Source organism: Protopterus annectens, chromosome 10.part0, assembly GCF_019279795.1.
Source record: "Protopterus annectens isolate FY-2018-M chromosome 10.part0, PAN1.0, whole genome shotgun sequence".
NCBI classification, from domain to species: domain Eukaryota; kingdom Metazoa; phylum Chordata; order Ceratodontiformes; family Protopteridae; genus Protopterus; species Protopterus annectens.
Genome location: NC_056744.1, coordinates 1,011,476,797 through 1,011,498,029, shown reverse-complemented (window position 1 = coordinate 1,011,498,029; position 21,233 = coordinate 1,011,476,797). Strand labels below are relative to the sequence as shown.

Sequence of the window (21,233 nt, the reverse complement as noted above, 5' to 3'; positions counted from 1 at the left end):
ACATTTTCGTCATCTTCATCAGATGGCTAAAACACCCCACACTACCCGTTTAAGTACAACTTCATCCCTTCAGACATCCAATAGGAAAACAGAAGCAATTAATAGTTACCAAATGCTCTTCTAAAAAAATAAATATGTATGTGTGTATAAGACACTAAAATACATCAATTACACTGAAACATTACATTTCCCCTAAATATTCTACACATCGCATAAATATTAAAAACGTTTAAAACCATTATTAAATTTAATTCAAAACATAAAATGTTAAAAACACCTAGAGCTCTCTCTTGTGTCAAAAGTGTGTATGTGTAAATATAATAAATAATAAACACACATGGTTAAAAAACTTTTACAGTTTGGCAGATCTTAATTTTAGTACTGGCGCTAAAGATATCATATCATTTAGACCCGGAGGTCTATTAGCTTCCAAAATTAGCTGCCAGTACAATTCTCTGTACTAAACCAGGGTCTCCCACATCCCACCCCTCGGATCCAAGGGAACTACCTCAAGTACAAAAAAATGAAATCCTTTTGTTTTACAAGTCAAACTATGTTTATACAATGCATTGTTTTCACATTTGTTTCTAACATCATAAAGGTGTTCATAAATTCTCTGTTTTAATTTTCTCTCAGATTTACCTACATAAAAGGATTCACATTCATTACAGGTAACTAAATATATAATCCCCTTGGAATCACAATTAACATAGGTATGTAACAATAATTTCCTTCTCCTAGCTTCCAAATAAAAGGAATCACCTATTTTAAGGTAGGCACAATAATTAAACCTCCCACATTTATACAACCCTTTCTTCACCCTAGTGGACTTACCTTCCTTGAACTTATTAGAGCCCCTTTCTAAAAAATTTTTTATGGTACTCCCCTTATGGTAGGTATGTGTTAAAGGTTCATCGAATATATATTTTAAATCTGAGACCTTAGAAAAATTATCCAATTCCCTGTCTATTATCCTTCTCACAACACTAGACTGACCATCATAGGTAGTGACAAACCCTGAGTTAAACTCGTTGCTTACCCCGGTACTCAGTTTACCATCTTTTCCTTTTTCAGGGGAAATTTTCCCCAAAACAGGGGCAAATCTACCCTTCCTTTCTTCCCATACTTCTTTCAATATTTTATCAAACAACTCACCAGGGTATCCTCTATTTAAAAATAACTCTTTCAGTTTCAACACTTCACCTGTAAAGGTTTCATCATCTGAGGTCATCCTACACATTCTAACAAGTTGCCCTTTCATTACCCCCTTCTTCTGATGTAGTGGGTGGGCACTAGCAAAATGCAGGTAAGAATTTGAGAAGGTTTCCTTTCTATGAATCCTGGATACAAAATTTCCATTTTTCTTCTCTATATTTACATCTGAATAAGTTAACTCATGTTCATTGAATTTATAAGTAAAGTCAAAAAACTCAGTTGTACCTTTAAGGTATTCCACAAATTCATCAAAGTTGTTTAAGTTCCCTCTCCATAAAAAACATAGATCATCTAAAAACCTTCCATATAGTGTCCAGTAACATTTAAAAGGGGACTTTAACAAGTATTCATTCTCCCAATAGGCCATAACTATATTAGCATAAGTAGGGGCACAATGTGCCCCCATGGCCACTCCTTTTTCTTGTTTGAAATATTCTCCTTGAAAAAAGATAAAGTTATTTTTTAACACTAGCTCCATTAGTACCAAAATTGTCCTAAACTCATTATGGGAAATTTCCTTGTATCCAGTCAACATCTCCTCAAACCACTCCATACCTACATCATGTGGTATACTGGTAAACAAGTCAACTACATCTAAAGTCCCAAAAGCCAGTTCATCATCATACAAATTAGGTTTTAATTTCTTCAAAAAATCCCAGGAATCCTTTAAAATGTTAACATTGCTCAAGACTAACCCTTTCACCTTCACATCAACAAACTTTGCTAAAGGTGCTGTTATTGACCCATTTGCAGACACTATAGCACGTAAGGGAGGGTCGTTGATATCCTTGTGTACCTTAGGGATCCCAAAAATAGAAGGAACCTTAGGTTTCTCAACATTTAAATAGTGGTAGGTTTTAATGTCAATAAGTCCTTCCATTAATAAATCATTTAGAGCAACCTGAATTTTCCTGTATGCTATGTTAATTTAATTCAAGGAAATTCTAGAATATTTGTTGGTGTCATTCAATAATTCCATCATTTTGCCTTCATAGTGAATGTGATCCATAAGGACACCCCCCCCACCTTTGTCTGGTTGTGATTCCAAGGGGATTATATATTTAGTTACCTGTAATGAATGTGAATCCTTTTATGTAGGTAAATCTGAGAGAAAATTAAAACAGAGAATTTACGAACATCATTATGATGTTAGAAACAAATGTGAAAACAATGCATTGTATAAACATAGTTTGACTTGTAAAACAAAAGGATTTCAGTTTTTTGTACTTGAGGTAGTTCCCTTGGATCCGAGGGGTGGGATGTGGGAGACCCTGGTTGAGTACAGAGAATTGTACTGGCAGCTAATTTTGGAAGCTAATAGACCTCCGGGTCTAAACGATATGATATCTTTAGCACCAGTACTAAAATTAAGATCTGCCAAACTGTAAAAGTTTTTTAACCATGTGTGTTTATTATTTATTATATTTACACATACACACTTTTGACACAAGAGGGTCTTTTTAACATTTTATGTTTTGAATTAAATTTAATAATGGTTTTAAACGTTTTTAATATTTATGCGATGTGTAGAATATTTAGGGGAAATGTAATGTTTCAGTGTAATTGATGTATTTTAGTGTCTTATACACACATACATATTTATTTTTTTAGAAGAGCATTTGGTAACTATTAATTGCTTCTGTTTTCCTATTGGATGTCTGAAGGGATGAAGTTGTACTTAAATGGGTAGTGTGGGGTGTTTTAGCCATCTGATGAAGTTGATGACGAAAACGTGTATTGTGTGTGCTATATGTTAATGTGGATTGCTTTTTTCATTAAACTGAGTTTTTCAAATGGAGTTTGGCTTCCAGCTGGGTTTGTGGTGATACAATTTCCTTCCTTAAGTAGGTTTTGTCCTGCTCATCTGTCCAGCTTTGCTATACTGTCCTCCATCTTGGAATTCTCAGAACTGCAGAAGCAGCCCTCTGGCCTCTCCTAACAGCTCCAGGGAGTGCTTCACTTTCTCTCTTCAACGTGTAGGGAAAGTTTCCCAGTACACTGCTCAACTTTCCACTAGTCAGCATAAATGCCACCTCTGGTCATCCCTGAAAGGAGGCTGTATGGCCTATTGGGACTAGCCCAATCAACAAAGTGTTGTTAAATTAACTAATTAATTAAGTCTGTGCAGACCTTTGCTGATGAATTTTCAAATTTTATATCAGTTCATCTTCATTTGCTATACTGATTTATTTTATTTTTATTTATATTACTTTGTTTTGCCTTTTCTTTTACGTTCAGTTTTTCTTATGTAGTAAGAAGAGCAATCTAAGCACTTAGCTGCATATATAACTCCCTTGGTATTACAATTAAAATTAATTAAATATATTAATTAATTTATAAAAAACATTATTAAAATATATGAACATATTTACAATATCAGTACATTAAAGAACACTAATGCACTTTATAAGCATATAGAAAAGAACCAAGGTCATAGCTTTGTTTTTTTAGTTTTGGAACAAGTAAAAGTAGGTCCTAGGGGAGGTCCATGGAAAATTACATTAGAAACCAGATAATACTGGTGGCAAACTTATTTAAATTCTAGAACATTTCCAGGGTTAAATGAGACTATTTCTATTGCTGGTGTTTTAAAAATAAAGTTCTATAATAGATAAACTTATTTTAATTATGTAATTTTTTAATTGGTTCAATAATTGTTAATTAATTAATGAGGTTTTGTCTATAAGGGAGTGTATAGTGATGTTTCTTTGTCTGATGAAGGATGGTGTCACAGCCGAAAGCACTTACCTTGGATTTTACTTTAATATTATTAAACTTGGATCATGCTTGGAGCTGTTGGCTTGGTTTTTATTAATTGGGTAAAACACTAAAAAAGCAACATGATGGAACAAGTCAAATTGGGGGTGTTGTCTGTCTGTCCTACCAATGATGTTGTGTCCCACCCAGCTCTATTTGCGGCCACTTTTTGGACTATTATTTACTGGTACAGAGGTATGAAATGGGTTATGGAAATCAAATATGAAGATGATTGCAAATCTGGTTACATTTCTACTACAATAAAAGATGCCAGAGTTTTCTAAACTGTTCTACAAATGAACAAACTTGTTGCACTAGTAATAATTTTAGCATTAATGTCACTTAATATAACATCATGAGACCTGATAAAATTAATTATGCTTAAATATAAGTAGATTAATGCTGTCATTAAAGCTAAAGGGACAGTAGTACACATATGCATCTGCTAAGGTCAAAAAAGCATATTCAGTAGCCCATGTAATTTTAAATGGTATATCTGATCACACCTCTCAGGTGTTCCTAATTTTGCAGAATGTCCCTGGTTTTGCCTCAAATTCTTGACTTGCTCCTCTAAAAATTTTTAACACACTGTTGATTACAGTCAATCAATAATGCTAGACATAAGTGTTTCATATGTATTCTTAAAAAAAGCATGTTGATGCAAAATCTGTTATTCTGTTAACTTTCTTAAGTGAGTTACAATAATATTTCCAGACCATCCCTGATTTTAGGCCTCTGTCACATCATTGTTTTTGGCTTTGTCCTGGATTCTTGAGCAAAATTTGAAAGGTCTGAGTTGATCAATTATTAAATTTAAATTTTCATTTTAGAGCCTTTGAAAACACTTGAAAACAATTGAAAAAGTACAATGACTCGGAGAAATCATAATGTTGGCACTGTCTTTGTATTCTGTTTCTCAAAGGTCATTAAGAAGTTTCTTGTTTTTCTGGTCTGTGTTTGATCTGGTTATGTTTGAAAGAATATGCCTGAAACACATCGCCGGGTATGTTAACATCAGATCAGAGAACCTAATACTGAAATAAATATCATTAATAAAAAATACATGAAAGTTACATTATAGACCTTACAGATGTATTTTTTATTTATGTACTATTTTCTAACTGGGTAGGTGGTCTGACTTACTGACCCTTTTCAGCCATGACTGAACAGCAAAGAAGCAAAAAAAAAAAAAAAAAGACAGAAATACACAACATGTGTTGTTATGTCTCTGTGCAACATCAGATAGATACATTACTGCTGACAGATAACATTTCACAGTAAATTGAAGACAGTTCATGTAAGTATAAATGTATACAAATTGCAATAGTTTCATCCTTATAATCATAACAATATTTTATAGTGGTAGAGTTTCTTGGATACAGCCTAGGATCCGTGACAGGGAGAGTAGGGTAGTACATGTGTACACATGCCATCATACTAGCTAGAGTTTTGTAAATAATTTTATGTTATTTGACTATCAAACTGATCGCACAGATGTTTGAGTTACAAATATATTTGTAAATTTACTTGTGTTAAAATGCATCAACAGTAGGTCCCGCTGGACAGTAAGAATGTATGTATGTATATTAGGTTGTACTGTTGTAACTGACAAAATGTGTATGCTTATCAGAGAACTTTGGAAGGGTGGAAAGTTTGAAATTGTGTTATAGCTTTCAGATGCTGCCACAGATCTTAGCAAAGCTCTGTGTGTGTATTGTACAAGAGTCAGGTGACCAGAGGTGATGTCAACCTCTAATCAGCATCTAATTTCTTTGGAACTCTCACAGCAGCACTTTGGAACCTAACAGTAAATATTTGTGACAGGACATATATCTCACATATCCACAGAGACAAAAGGAGACATCATATAGCTTTTGCTGTGGTAAGACACTCAGCACACACTAGCTTGCCTTGCTTTAGTAAGTAGTGAGGGAACAGTAATTCTTTAGTCAGTCAGGGACATTTTGTGAGAATAGTATAGTATTGTTTTCTGCATCTGTGAGAAACTATCCAACTATATATATAACAATAAGTACCACATGAAAATGTATGCTCCTGAGCAGAAAGCACAGAAATAAAATCATAAAAACTAAAGGAGACTGCTCAGATGCAAAATCATGCAGAAAATAGCAAGCACCATACAATGAGTCTCTTCAGACCAAAGTCATATAAATCACACCAAACAGCATACGACAAGTCTGAAGAGACTCATTGTATGCTGCTTGCTATTTTCTGCATGGTTTTGCACCTGAGCAGTTTCCTTTATTTTTTATAATATTATTTTATATATTTGTGGTTCAAACTATGTTATTTATTGTATTCAGTATTCTCCTATTTTCTGTTTTATTATTTATCATTAAATATTTTAATACCTTTCATTGCGGCTTGTCATTTAGAAAATACTTTTAACATCTTGGGAGTACTTATGCTTGTTTTAGTGATACTGTGGCTGCTCCTGAAAATCTTGCTGCTTTGGCAACACCCTACCGTTTGTATTAATATTAATTTTACACAGTAAAATTGGGTACCCTTTGTAAGAGCCTAGTGTAGCTGAGTGGTGGCAGCATTATTATCTCAGAGTCTGGGAAGAAAGGGGCACAGATAGTAAATCTGCACCAGTTTTTACCAGGTATGTTTGTGTGTGTGTGTGTGTGTGTGTGTGTGTGTGTGTGTGTGTGTGTGTGTGTGTGTGTGTGTGTGTGTGTGTGTGTAACTCAAATATCCAAGTGTGTGTCAGGTACTGGGAACAGGGACACAGAGCTCTAAAATGGTCAGTGTGGAGTTTTGTGTGGGTCTGGAGAGAGAAAGAAAGTCTAGCGCCAGGTTTGGAGCATTCTCCCTGTGTGCTTTTAAGGGGAATTGTGCTTGGTGCAGGAAGCTGCATCTGAAAATACTATGTGAATCTATCTGTGCTCTTATTGACCATCCCTCACTGGAGTCAGTGGTGAGGATTGAGTCTCCTTGATTGCTGGCCCAGAGTAGGGACCCATCACATATTAGAGGCAGCTGAATGGGATATTAATTGAACTTCAGCAGCCAGTATGCAGTTGTCACTGAAGGTGTGTGTACTCTCAGCAGTCACAAGTTAAACATACAGAGTTTCATTGTCACAACAGTTTTATTTATTTTTGTTAGTTTGGCTTAGTCAGGGAAAGCAGGCAAGGATGTCAGCAGAGGATTATAATAAGCTGACAAAGAACCAGTTGGCCAAAGTGTGTGAAGCCAAAGGACTGGTGCATGCCAACCTGACTAAAGAGGAAATCCAGCCTTGATCACAGCTGTAGCATGGACCGGCAACCCAGAAGACAACCAGTCTAATGATGGGGATGTGCAGTCTTCAGAAACAGGACAGTTCACTTTTTTCTCAGAGGACTTAAAAATCCATCTAGAGTTAAAGAGACATGAACTGGTGGCCAAACATTTGGAATTAAAATCAGAAGAGAAACTGTGGCATTTGGAGGTCGAGGAGATGGAGATGCTGACTCTTTGGCAGGGTCATGGAGGTAATGGAGAATGGAATAACCGAACCCCAGAATGAATAAAGGTCAACAAAGTTCTTCCACAGTTTACAGAGGGTGATGATTTTGATAGTTTTATTCATGTATTAGAAAGGGAATGTAAACAGTATAATGTTGACCAAGGGCTCTGGGTATGGTTCCTGACTCCCTTACTCCATGCTAAAGCTGGAATTGCTGTTTCTAAATGGTCTGATACTGATTGTGTAAACTATGATAAGGTAAAACAATGTTTACTGGAATGTTTTCAGTCAACACCTAAAGTTTACAGAAAAAAATTTTTGTGAGCATAGCCGCAATTCAGATGAAAGTGTATGTGATTATATTGCTGAGTTAAGCACTTATTTTCATAAGTGGGTGAGTGGGTGTCAGGTCACCACTTCTGAAAGGCTGGCAGACCTTTTGGTGAGGGAACAAGTGCTTAGTACTTGGACTGAGGACATGAGAAACTGATTGGAAAACTGGGAGTGCAACTCTGCAGACGAGCTGGGGAGAAAAGGGGATCTCTACTTAGCATGCATGGCATCACTACACAAGAAGGGGATACCCAACACTGCACATGGTTATAGGGGAACCCATGATGGGCAGCCTAAACTGCCCCAACAGGGTACACCAGTAACAGAGGAACCCACTAATTCAGGTACATGGCCAGGACCAGGGTTAGGTGTTTTAAATGTAACCAGAGGGGCCATGTAGCATACAAATGTCCACTGAGGCAAGGTGGGGAACAAAAGATGAAGGAGCAAGCAAGTGGGAATAACAGCATGCCAGTGGTAAGTTGTCTGGTTACAACAGGAGTACCAAATTATCACCAAAGTTTGTTTCCTATATTAGTGGATGGAAGACAGGCCACTGCTAAGAGAGACACAGCCTCTGCCATAATCATTGTGAAGCTTGCAGTGGTTAAAAAGGAGCAGTACTTGCATGGGAAGTCCACACCAGTCAGAGCTTTAGGAGGGACCCCATTCCAAATACCTATGGGCAGGGTTCACCTTGACTGGGAGAATGGAAAAGGAAACAAGCAGGTAGGTGTGTTTGGGGATATCCCTGCAAATGTCTTGATAGGGAATGGTTTTGATAATGCAGTACCTTGTGTGCACGCAGTTACACACAGTCAGGCTTGGAGACAGGCATGTGGGTCAGGTAGCCTGGTGGAGACCCAAATAGACCCCACACCTGAAACTGGGATTGGTGAAATTGCTATTTCAAGGAGGGGAACTACCATGTAGCAGTGAGCCTAAAGGTAAGCCACAGATGCTGGTAGGTACTGAATGTTCCCATGGACAGGGTGAGTGCAAGGGCAGAGGTGAGTGGTAGCACCCAGGCTGATAGTGAGGCACTGCTGTCAGAAGAGACTGGGCTTCTGGTGGAAAGGCAGCTGGGAAGGGTCAAAAATGTAGAATTCAGAAAGGTTCAGCTTTTGGACCCTACATTATGAGGCTTGAGAGAGGTAGCTAAGGCAGAACTTGATTCTCAAGGAAAAGGGGAGACTGTATACTAGAACAAAGGGTTACTGTATAGAGAGTGGACCCCTGAGGGAGGGCTAGAGGTTGCAGTAACACAGCAGTTGGTAATGCCTAGATCCTACATCTGGCAATTCTAGCCATAGCCCATGACATTCCTTTTGCAGGTCATATGGGCATAAAGCATACCAAGAGACATATTATGCAGAACTTTTATTGGCCTGGGACTGCAAGGGCTGTAACAGGGTACTGCAGGATGTGTGAGCAGTGCCAAAAGATAGGCAAGGCAGGAGACAAGGTCAAACTCCCATCACACTGACACAAAAAACAGTAGCACATGGATTCTCTTTTGAGTTATTGTTTTAAAGCATCATTGAAGAATTTTAATGCTTCTTGATTTTTAACATTAGAAGGTAATTGAATCCAGGTTGCCAGTCCTAGTCTGGAGAAGGCTGTTTCCCCAGCATTGGTTTTATAAGGTGGTTGTGCTAGAGTGAATCTATTGTCTTGAGTGGTTTCTGTGTCCATTGCTATTGTCTTGTATGAGAAGTTTCCTTTTAAGAGGTGGACAGTAATCCTGTGTTAGTACTTTAAAGATTATTGTACATAACAAGAATGTTGGCCTGTTACATACAGACAGCCATTTTGCATTTTAAGCAATAGCAGTCATACATCAAGGGGTCTGTTAACAGGATAAATCTGCAGATTTTATGTTCGGCAGTTTGCATTTTGTGGGTATTTTAGGCTGAGTGCATCATGAGAAATGAAAGGGTATAAACTAGTTTCAGCCTTAGAAGATTTTTTGCAATGGCTAATCTACCTGAAGGATAGAAAAGATGACTGGTTTTGTAATATAGTTTTAATTGATTAAAGACTTTATTAGTATTATTACCTGTATATAGATTAAAGCAGAGAGAAGAATTAAGAGTGACACCCAGATATCATAGCTCTGTTCAGTGATACTTGGGATAATGTTCCTTTTATTATTAATTATTTGGATGTAGGGAGTAGTAGCCACTTTCTTGGCTGTGGAGAAATCATCACATTGGTTTTCTTTGGATTAACTAGATCATATATATATATTTATATATATATATATATATATATATATATATATATACATACATATATATATATATATATATATATATGTGTGTGTGTGTGTGTGTGTGTGTATATAGATATATAGATATACACATATATGGATATACGTAACTTAGTTGAAAAGCACAAATGTTGATATACATGTTGACACAAAATGATTGAGACTATACATGTTGACATCCTACTATGTATGCACTGAATATCAATCTCACAGCATGCAAAAACAAAAAAAAAAAACACACACAAAAAAGAAGAAAATACCCCCTCCTCCATTGTTTATATATACTAAATCTGAGATTGCACAATTCTCGGGGAAAGGGCAAAGTCTTCTCAATGACTTAAGAACTAGTAACTGGAGGGTTATGAAACCTGATAAGGGGAGTAGGGTTGTTTTGATGTATTCTATGGATTATGAAATGAGCATGTATAATATTTTGAATGATGAGAACCAATAAACTGTTGTTTCAAAGAACAAGATTAATATTGCTTATTCTAAAGTCAATTACTTTCTTTTTGATCATTTACTACAAGGAACAATTAATGAAAAATAATATAATTATCTACATGTGGAAAATCCTAAGGTTCCAACAATTTTTAGGATACCCAAAACATATAAAGGTGTGGAGAATCTTAAATTTAGACCTACTGTGGCAGGGGCAGGTTCTATTACAGAACCCCTTGCCATTTTCATAGAACATCAGCTCAAAGAATTTATTAATTCAGTGGTACATATTACAAAGGACTCGTGGGATTTTCTTGAGTATCACCAGGGAAAAATTTAATAGTGAAGTTCTGCTGGCCACCATAGATGTGGTTGAACTGTTTCCCAGTATTCCACATGACAAGGGTTTAGACTGGTTTAGTGAGGTGTTAGGGGATGTCAGACATTTGAAAGGTAATGAAAATTTGATTTTGGAATTTATGGGCACCATTCTGAGGAATAACTTTGTTTATTTTAATGGGGTATTTTACAAGCAAGAAAAGGGGGTTGCCATGGGAGCCACCTGTGCCCCCTTATATGAAAATTGTGTCTTGTATTATTGGCAAGGAAGTTTATAATTGAAATTAGACAGTATGATGACCCAGAAGGTAAAACAATAAAGCATAGAACTGAAGCTGCCACAGGAAACAGAAGTGTAATCCACAAGCCACAAACAGTTCACATAAACACCTCCAAATACACAGTACGTTTTTGTTTCTCCTACTTCATGAAATGTGGGCTGCTTCCAAAGCTAACACCTTTTATAGAGCACATTATTTCAATTAACAAATCACCTTTGCTAAGCAATCAACTTGTAATTGAGAAAAAGTGAAAAAAAGTATTTTTGTGCTTTTGTGCTTTTAACCTGATGTTAACATTTTATGTTTTACATGATAAAAATTTAAAGATGTGTACCAATACATTACTAAATCACATAATCTTATTATAAATAACCATTCACTTTTAAAACTGTGTTCAGTTTTGGTAAAATGCATGAATGAATTAAAAAATACTAAATAAGTAAAAAATGGAATGAAACTTTCCTTTGATGAAAGAAATACTTCTGCAAAAACTAATCCGTTTAGCACCATCTAGTGGCCATACAAAGATTTTGCAAGGAACAACGAAATAACAAACCATTCCCTTTTTCTTAAAACATAACTTACATACAGTGTGTTCTAAAAATGCCTACTTTAATATATGTTTGGTCTATAAATACATACATATGTTAAAAATACATAATTAACATATTATTGTTTAATTAAAAAACTTATTAAAAACCATGCTATTAAAATTGCATTCAAATTAACATTGTAATAAAAATTACTTAACAAAAAAAGATGTTTATTAAAACGTATGTAGAGAGTTTATAAAGCATTTAGGACACTTTATAAGGTTTGAGCAACTTTCTTGAAATTCCTATGAGACACATATTATAATTTGGCTGATCTTATTTTCAAAAGGGGGACTATGGAAATATTTTCGTTAAGACCAGGGGCTTTGTTTGCCTCTAGTATTAGTTGCCAGTACAACTCCCTATATTCTATTCTTTCTTCCCACAGCCCTCCCCTTTTATCTATGTCTACTCTCTCAATAACATAAAATGTAAATTGTGCCTCCGGGCATTCCTTAGTATGCTTATACAGTGCATTTGTTTCCTTTTTTACCTGTATGTCATATATATGTTCGTATATTTTCCTTTTTAGTTTCCTTTCTGTTTTTCCAACATAAAAACCTTGGCATGTCTTACACAATGCCAGGTATACCAAGCCTTTAAAATCACAATTATTAAAGTCCCTACTTTCTAGCTTTATGTTTCTACTTTCTATAAAAACTTATTTTGTTTATAACATAGGTGCATTGCGAACGATGACCACATTTAAATGTTCCTTTCTTTATTCTCCTATTAGAATATCGGGTATCTGTATTACCTTCCAATAGTTTTTTGAGGTTATTGGAATTTTTATATACTACTTTTAAATCACTTTTCAAGATGTTGTCCAAATCAGTGAAAGCTATGAATCTATTCCATTCATTTCCAACTATTTCTCTCACTTTCCTTGAACTGGCATTGTACTCTAATACCAATGCATTACTGAAATTCTCATCCACATTTCTTGTATTTACTTCCTTTTCAGTAGCATCTATACCCAATATAGGTTTAAATTTACTCTTCCTACCCTCCATCACCTCTATCTCTGTCTTTTCTATTAACCAGTCAGGATAACTTCTATTCTTAAACATTTTACTAAGAACATTCATTTCTTCCATAAAATCATCATCATTTGAAGTCATCCTACATGACCTAATATAGTGGCCTTTTACTATATTTCTTTTATGATACATAGGATGAGCACATATAATGTAGGTAAGAGTTCGAATAGGTCTTTTTCCTATAAACCTTGGACTGAAATGTATTGCCTTTTTTATATATTTATATGTCCAAGAATTCTAGGGTATCTTCACTCAAGGAATAAGTGAATTCTAAAAAATCTGTACTTGTATTTAAAAAATCTATTAATACTGGTACCTGTTCACTCGGTGCCACCCAAAGAATATAAATGTCGTCCAAAAATCTCTTCTATTGTATCCAACACCTCTTATATTGTGATTGTAAAACAAATTTATCTTCCCATTTAGCCAATACCAAATTCGCATATGTAGGGGCACAGGCTGCCCCCATTGCTACTCCCTTTATTTGGAGGCGTTTATGTGAACTGTTTGCGGCTTGTGGATTAAACTGCTGTTTCCTGTGGCAGCTTCAGTTCTATGCTTTATTGTTTGACCTTCTGGGTCATCATACTGTCTAATTTCAAGGTTGTTTATCATGTTGGTGACCGGGTTACCTTATTCATTTAAAGTTTATATTTGAAACTGATTAGAACATATATGTATATATATATATATATATATATATATATATATATATATATATGTATATTTCTTTTTACACCCGTTACCTTGACGACATCTGTCTTTTCTGGGAAGGTTCAGAAGAAACGTAACAGGAGTTCCTTTGTTATATCAACAATTCTACTGAATTCTTAAAATTCACCTACACCTTGTCCCAATCTAGTACAGACTACTTAGATGTTACACTGTATAAAGATTATGCCAACCAGTGCTTCCAATCTAAACTATTTAGAAAGAACACATTCTCCATCTCTTACTTACATTATGACAGTGGACATCCCCACTATCAAAAGAAAGGGATCATTAATTAGGGCATCAATAATGACCAGTGAGAGGAGTGTATTCTTAGAAGAGGTAGAACATCTTACACATTTATTTTTGGAGGGGGGGGGGGTATCCTAAACCATTCATAGATACACTTGCTAAAGAGGTTATTAGGGACTGGGACAGTAAATATTACCCCATGTTAGGGACAGGAAGGACTACAGGAGCACAGGTAGACAGGACAGATTGTAGTTATGATGGGGCATTTATACACACCTTTTCACTACTTCTGCACAAGTTGAGGATATTGTGAGGAGACAGTGGGATATTTTAAGGGTAAACGAAGAGACAAAGAACTATCTCCTGGAGAGAACCACCTTTGTAAGAAGAAGGGACATAAATTTAAAAGAACTATTTGAAATAAATGAGACCAAGAATATGTTAAGTAATAGTGGAAAATGTGGGACTTTCAAATGTGGGGCAAGTAACCATTGTAGGTACATGATAGAAAAAATGAGATTTTTATACCAAAAATGAAGTACTGGTTGAGAGCTTCAGGATTATTCAACTGTAGCACTAAAGGGGTGGTTTATTTAGTGATTTGTGAGACTTGTTTTAGTTTTATACCAAGAGCCAAGGTAGTGCAGCGGTTAGCATTGTTACCTCACAGCAAGAGGTTCTCCCGTTCGATTCTCAGCCGGAGTGCTTACTGTGTGGAGTCTGCATGTCCTCCCCATGGTCTAGTGACATGCAGGTAGGTGCGTGCGTGAATGGGTGCATCTTCTTTGAAGGTTGGGCATCGGGCTGGCAACTCGGCACTGTAAAAAATGAACTGCTAATCATTAGCGGACTGCAGTTTGGCTGTGGCGACCCCTAACCGGGAAAAGCCGAAAGACATTAGTTTTATTGGGAAAACAGAGAGGAACTTGAGAAGGAGTGTGTATGAACACATGTATGAGGTGACCAAGGCTAAAGAATCTAATGCACTACACAAGCATTCTAGGGTATGCAAGGACATGATACCTAAGTTCTTTGTATTAGAACAGGTGGCTATTGATCCCTGGGGTGGCTGCTGGGAAGCCAGGCTAGAGTATAGAGAGCCCTACTGGTAGGTTAAGTTAGATTCAGGAAAGACCCTGGGTTTAAATTATCAAATTAGCATTAACAGTATATTAAAATTAAGAGCAGCAAAATTATGAGCTTGTTATAACAACATGAACTACACCACACAGCCCACACGTGGGTTTATAAGTAGGTTCAGGGTTGAATATTTTTAATATATTTTTATTATTCAATATATTTTGAAAAATATATAATGTTTTTTATTCTTTACATTGTAATAAGATTCTGTCTAGCCTTTTATGTGGTTTGTTTTTAATATGTGTTTGAACATTACATTGTATGTGAAAGAATTACTGCATGGAAGCATACACTTGAAGATCTGGTTGAACAGGGGCCTTTAAATGGCTAATCTTTCAGCCAATTGTTATTAATTGTTGGGATTCTATTACGGACAGTAGTATTTATAGCAGTGATTTAGGCATTTTGAATTGTTCTGAAGAAGCCTGGGGGTGTTCCAGTTGAAAGAACTTAACCGTTGTGATTTTGGTGACATTGTGTTACCGTTTGTGCTTATATTCTATTATTACTGAGCTAGTATTTGAATTAAAATGTTTTACTGGGTCTGCTGTCCTGCCTTGCCTTGGAGTTCCTTACAAATGTTGATATACATGTCGACACAAAATGATTGAGACTATACATGCTGACATCCTACTATGTATGCACTGAATATCAATCTCACAGCATGCAAAAACAAAAACAAAAAAAAAAAAAGGAAGATTATATGTACTAAATCAGAGATTGCACAATTCTCAGGGAAAGAGCAAAGTTGCCAACCCTGAGAAACATCAGATTTGCTTTTCCTTTTGTTCAGTGTTGATCATTCATGCTTCAGATAGTCCACCCTTTATTACCCTGGTCTTCGTGACTCAGCCACTGCTTTATCAAGTTTCAGGCTGCACTACGTATCTTAATAATAGTGCCACTTGCCATAATAACATAGCACCACAGAAGTACTGTGTAGACATTATAGGTAAAACTATAGAAAACTACCTAACTTCTTATGCTGCCTTTACTTTAGTGAAGACAGACATATTACACTGGCAGTTTTTTATTATTTCCTTCAAAAATGTACAATACCACGTTGCTCTTAATGAATGTAATAACTATCAGGCAGTTGCTTTTTTCGCATTTCTAATGCTACTTTGCTAAATAGTTATGTAGAAGTTTGGGAGAAAAATGATCCACACTGCAGCAGTTTGTTTTACAACATATAGCTGCATGATTACTGACATCTAAGTATGACAATCTTCATTTCTTTAAAGTGCTCCTTGGCATTGATAGCTGTCATATTTTCAAGTATGGAACAAGTGATTTTGCACACCAAAAGTTTATTCTGCATTCATATTTTCAAAGTGAAGTTCTTTTTTCCATGTATGTAGTATGACACTCATTTAGTTGCTGACAAGCGTCCATTTTTTAATGTTGCTGTTCATTACCTCCTATGGTTGCTGCTTTCCAACTCCCGTGTAAGTCAAATTTTGGCATTAATAAATTAATAAATCATTGATTTTTTTTATGCAACAATACGAGCTCCTGTCCTTCCTTCAGATGTACATAACTAAATGCATGGCCTTCTACTAAGTGTAAAAGTACTGGTAATGTCTTTTTTATCTGTACTCTGTCTTCTGTTCCACAGATTGCAGCGATACAAACTGGACTGCTCAGGGTGGTACCACGCATTGTTTTCACTCTTCTAACTTGGCAGGAGTTAGAGAAAAAAATCTGTGGTGATCCAGAGATTACAGTTGAGGCTTTAAAACAATCAAGTAAGTGCTCCTGCATATCTAACACTTTTCACAGCTAGAGACAAAAGCTTATCTTTGTCAGTTAATTCAATGGCGATGAGAAAATGTCGATCAGCAAGGTGTCAGATTTATTTCAGAACTGATTATCCAGAAAAAGATGAACCATATTTAGATTAATTTTCCAGGTGCAATGCAGGGGAAGGTAGAGTTATAGCAGAAAGTATCCACACTGGGCTTTGCAAAACATCAAGAGTAAAACTGCTCTGCTTTTTAAGGAATGCAACTAAAATTTCAATAAGCAGAAAGAAATGCATTTATGAGACTATTAGAGCAATAAAATTACAAAGAGCTGTGAGACACAAAGTAATTAAATCAATGTTTCTTTAGTCTTTTTTAACCACATTAGATTCAGTGTGTTATTGAAGGACTGGGCTAAGAACTTTCATCCATAGTTTTCAACCTCTTATCACAAGAAATCTGGGCAAAGCCAACATTAATGGGGGACAAAGGCCTCAAAATAGGGACAGATTTTAAGTATTGCTGTTATAAACCTGGAAAGGTGCTAGACTAACACATTTTGTGCTAGTATGCATTTCTTGAGTGATATCAAGTGTGAAACTCAAATGTTTATCATTATTTAGTGACTTCAATTCCCAATGGTTTGCCAGACAACCACAAATTGTTATGAGAAACAGACCAAAAATATGAGGCAAAAATCTGGACCTTCTGCAAAAATCTGGACAGTTGAAAGTTATGCTTTCATCTGGTTAAATGACATGTGCAGTATCACGCACTGTGCTTGTGGGGATTGTTAGAGTCACTCCCTAAACTTTACAGGACAATATATTTAAGCAGCACACTGTGGTAGTGGCTGGGTAATTCATATTTTACCCATTGTGGTGGGTGATGTCTTTTATACAGGCACAGCTTGAATGACCAGATTTGAACCCCCACCACCATTGATGACTATATTAATAAGGGGGTCTACTACAAGCAGTCTATTATTAGGCACTAAAATACCACTATGTAGCAGACAGGGATATGAGTATGTTGTAGTTTGTGCAGCTGTCCGAGCACACTCAAAACTGACTACATGTCCAATGGAAGTGCGGCGGCCATAGAGAGAGACAGAGTGAATCTGCCTCACCTCATTGGAACATAGTAGCTGAGTTCAGGAAAGGTTAGTGCAGCAGCTGTGGGGAGGGAATAGCAGGGGTGACAGTGTAGGAAGGATAAGATTTAGATTTAGAGAATGGGAGGGGGTGTAGGGTTAGGGAATGATCAGGGACTTTAGGTTTAGGGCGTGGAAAGAGAGCGTGAATGTTTAATTGTATCTGAAGTTACAGACACAGTGAATGGAATAATAGAGGTTTGTGCCAGAAATGTTTTGGTGTGTTAAATGCTTATTTCATGCAGACTTTAAAAGGTCTTCACCATACTAAATATCAGTTTACAGCAATTTATGAGTAGTTTTTGTCAGGTAGTTAGTTAGTTAGTTAGATAGATATATTTTAAAAAATCTTGCCATTGTTGTCTTTGTGATGACCGTGCCCTGGCCCAGCAATCAAGGAGCCTTACTCCTCATCACTAACACCCGGGATGTCATCTCATAGAAGAGAAAAGGATAACTAATACACACAGTAAAGTACAATTTCCCTTAAGTGCACACAGAGATCACAGTCAGTCTGGGGCTGGTTGCTCCCTTGCTCTCCAGGTCCCCAATAAGACTCCCCAGTGGCATAGCTATAGGATCCAGATCTCAGCCTAGCTGGCAAGCTAACCTCCAGTACCCTCTCTGTCCAACCAGTGCTTCTTGTCCCTGCCCAGGTAGCTGACACACCACACACACACTTTGAGAAGAGGTTATACAACCACACAGACCCTCCTGGGAAAAAGACTGGTACAGGTTCTCCAGCTGTGCCCCTTTACCCATGCTATATTGTAGTAATTACTGCCACCACAAGCTAATAAATATCAGCTACTCAAAGGCCCTTAAAAGGGTGTCCAATTATTACTGTGCAATATTATTATCCAATGGTAGTATGACTAACAGTCAAGGCTTACTTTAGAGTGGCCTATTACAATAACCTCTATAAATATGCAATGTACTCTAGAGCTTATCTCTACATGAAGCAGCCACAGGTAGAAGGTTTTAAAAATATATTTAATAATAAATAGTTAAAACACAAGACAAAACTACTACACCACAGATATATCTAAGAGTTCAGAGATCACAAAGAAACTTAAAATAATACAATAGGACAGGTCTGATTTCAAAGAAAAATACCTAATTAATCTTTACTAGCTTTAACTATTCCTACAAGAAATCAGTGCTAAAACTTACATGTGAGCACAAGGCAGAGTGCTGATAAGTGGATATCCAAGATCAAAATGTTTCCATTCTCTTGTGAGAAATAGTATTTAAAACATTACTAACAAACATGTTTGCTGGGTCCCTCCTCAAATTGCATCATTTTTGGCACTTAGGTTTTCCCAGCAAACAAACTGCATTATTTAGCAATCTAATGCCTTGAAGTTCACATTTTGCAGTGTTTTCTTACATTTAAAAACACAAGCCTGTATTTTACATTTATTTATAGAGTTGATAGAATTAGGTATCAAATTCTATTTGACTAGGCTGGCAGCCTTCGTCCATCTCTCCCCAATCGTCACAGTCTTAATAGTGGAAAGCTCAAATGAATGACCCTTTTCAGTCAACTCAACATCTAAAATATTTCCAGATTACCATACCCTTCCGTTTTTTCACAATGTTCTGCAAGCCAGCTGCCTCCCCATTTGTCTTTTTTTCACACTGTTTGCCCCCACTGATTGCTAACCATCAACCGCCTCCTGGCCAATTGGCTCCATTCATTCACCTTTACTGGATTTGAGTCAACTGGGAGAGGTCATCATTTATTTAGCCATTAAGTGTGGTTTAAAGGTTTTTCTACTTTGTCTTATGTTTTGCCCACAGACACCTGGATTGTGGACCCAAAAGGGGATATGCAGTGAGCTGTTTGCACTGGATGCCTCTTATTTCCTGCAAGGGACTGCCTCCTCCCCTCAAACACAATACATGTTTTCCCAGAGACATCGCACTCCCCCATGTGCTCCCTGACTGCCCACTATCCTACTTACCTGTCTGGCAGAGGTGAGCAGGCCATGACCCTTGACTTTGAAAGGGCAGAAAAAGAAGAGAAACACAGAGGTGGTATAAATGATGCTTCTAAAAAAAGTTCTTATGTCAGTAAGCAATCCAGTGTGGAAGATTCATACAATTCTACCCCTGCCACTCCTTTTGGTGTTTCCAAGTAACCTAAAATTATTGCAGAGTTTTCCTTCCCTAGACTAGTGAGACAAGACAGTATATTCTCAGCTTCTGATTCAGAGTTTAGAAGAATTTTGCATTTCAGGCACCATTTACCTGATCTTTGAAGTATTTCCAGAGAATCATGTATCATGAATGTAAACTATAAGAAGGTGATGAAAACTTTTCATAAGGTACAGCAGAAATTTTTTCTTGCCTCTTCTTCATCTGGCACAAGGAGAGGTAAAGACACTTCATCTTTTTCCCTTTTCTTTCTTTTTGTCCAAGTTCTCCTTACTGGTTCTTATATCGACACCTGTTCTAATAAAGCATCAATGTCAACATTGACGGATGTGTCAGCATCCTTTGTGGTCTCAATCTCAAGGCCACAGCCCTTGAGATCAGTGCTTTCTGTGTTGATGGTGCCATCAATGTCAGTGGTGTCAACTCTGATTCTGGCAAAATGATGGTTTCTATGGCCACATAAATTGGAGTCAACTACTCTGGGTCAGTCTGACATCAGATGCTGACCCGATTTTCCATTGTTCTGGGTCAAGCCCCCCAGTACCCAATTTTCATGCCTTGTCTACCAGCTATTCTACAACCTCCCAGACTTTGCACTTGCTGGGACTGGTCATGGACACTTAGGGTATCCTGGTGGCTAATCTCATATATACTTTCACCTGGGGAGATTTTTGATTATGACCTACCCACTACACCCCCCCATACTCATTGATTATGGCCAAGGGCAACTCCCCTTTTTGGATGATACCTCCCATCCCTTTCCCATCACTATGTCAGTTGTTCGAGCTGCTAATCGAACCTGGGTTAGCTGGCTGTTAGTCAGGGCTTTTTCCCTCTCCTACACTGGAGAGACATTTCTTCTTGACAGCATTAGAAGCTCTGTCACATGTAACTGGATCAAGTCAAGCTTCTTCCTCCTCCTCAGATCAATCCCATCTTTTGTCATACAGGAAACATGATTAGATTAAGAGAAAAAAACACCCACCTCATATAGTAACAGTTGAGAAGATGTTGATTCCTCAAAATTCCTAGCAGTCCTGGAAATGATAAGGCAGAAAGGAAAGGCCCACAAACCCCAAGTCTTCACCTGAGAATATCCTGCAAGATGCCTTTCAGACCCTGAGGCTGTCCTCCAGGATTGTGCCATCTACATATAGGATATGTCTTATAGTCAAGATCTCATGGGAAGAATCTGACATTGCAGCACCTGTTCAAGGGATGACAGAAAAGATCCTCTGGTTTCCCAAATACTGGACTTGTTTGGTTGACACTCCCAAGGTAGAGGAAGTATTGCTGTTGTGGTGGTCCTTATAAAGGTAAGGT

General features: G+C 36.9%; 1 protein-coding gene across 1 annotated transcript in view; it reads left to right on the top strand.

Moving 5' to 3' along the window:
- The window catches only part of LOC122813454 (E3 ubiquitin-protein ligase HECTD3-like), a 699,643-nt gene that overhangs the window by 602,842 nt on the left and 75,568 nt on the right, over window positions 1-21,233 (top strand). Inside the window, exon 17 of the mRNA XM_044085769.1 lies at window positions 16,471-16,600. Coding sequence (XP_043941704.1) covers window positions 16,471-16,600 — 130 coding nt within the window. The remainder of the gene's footprint in view (window positions 1-16,470; window positions 16,601-21,233) is intronic.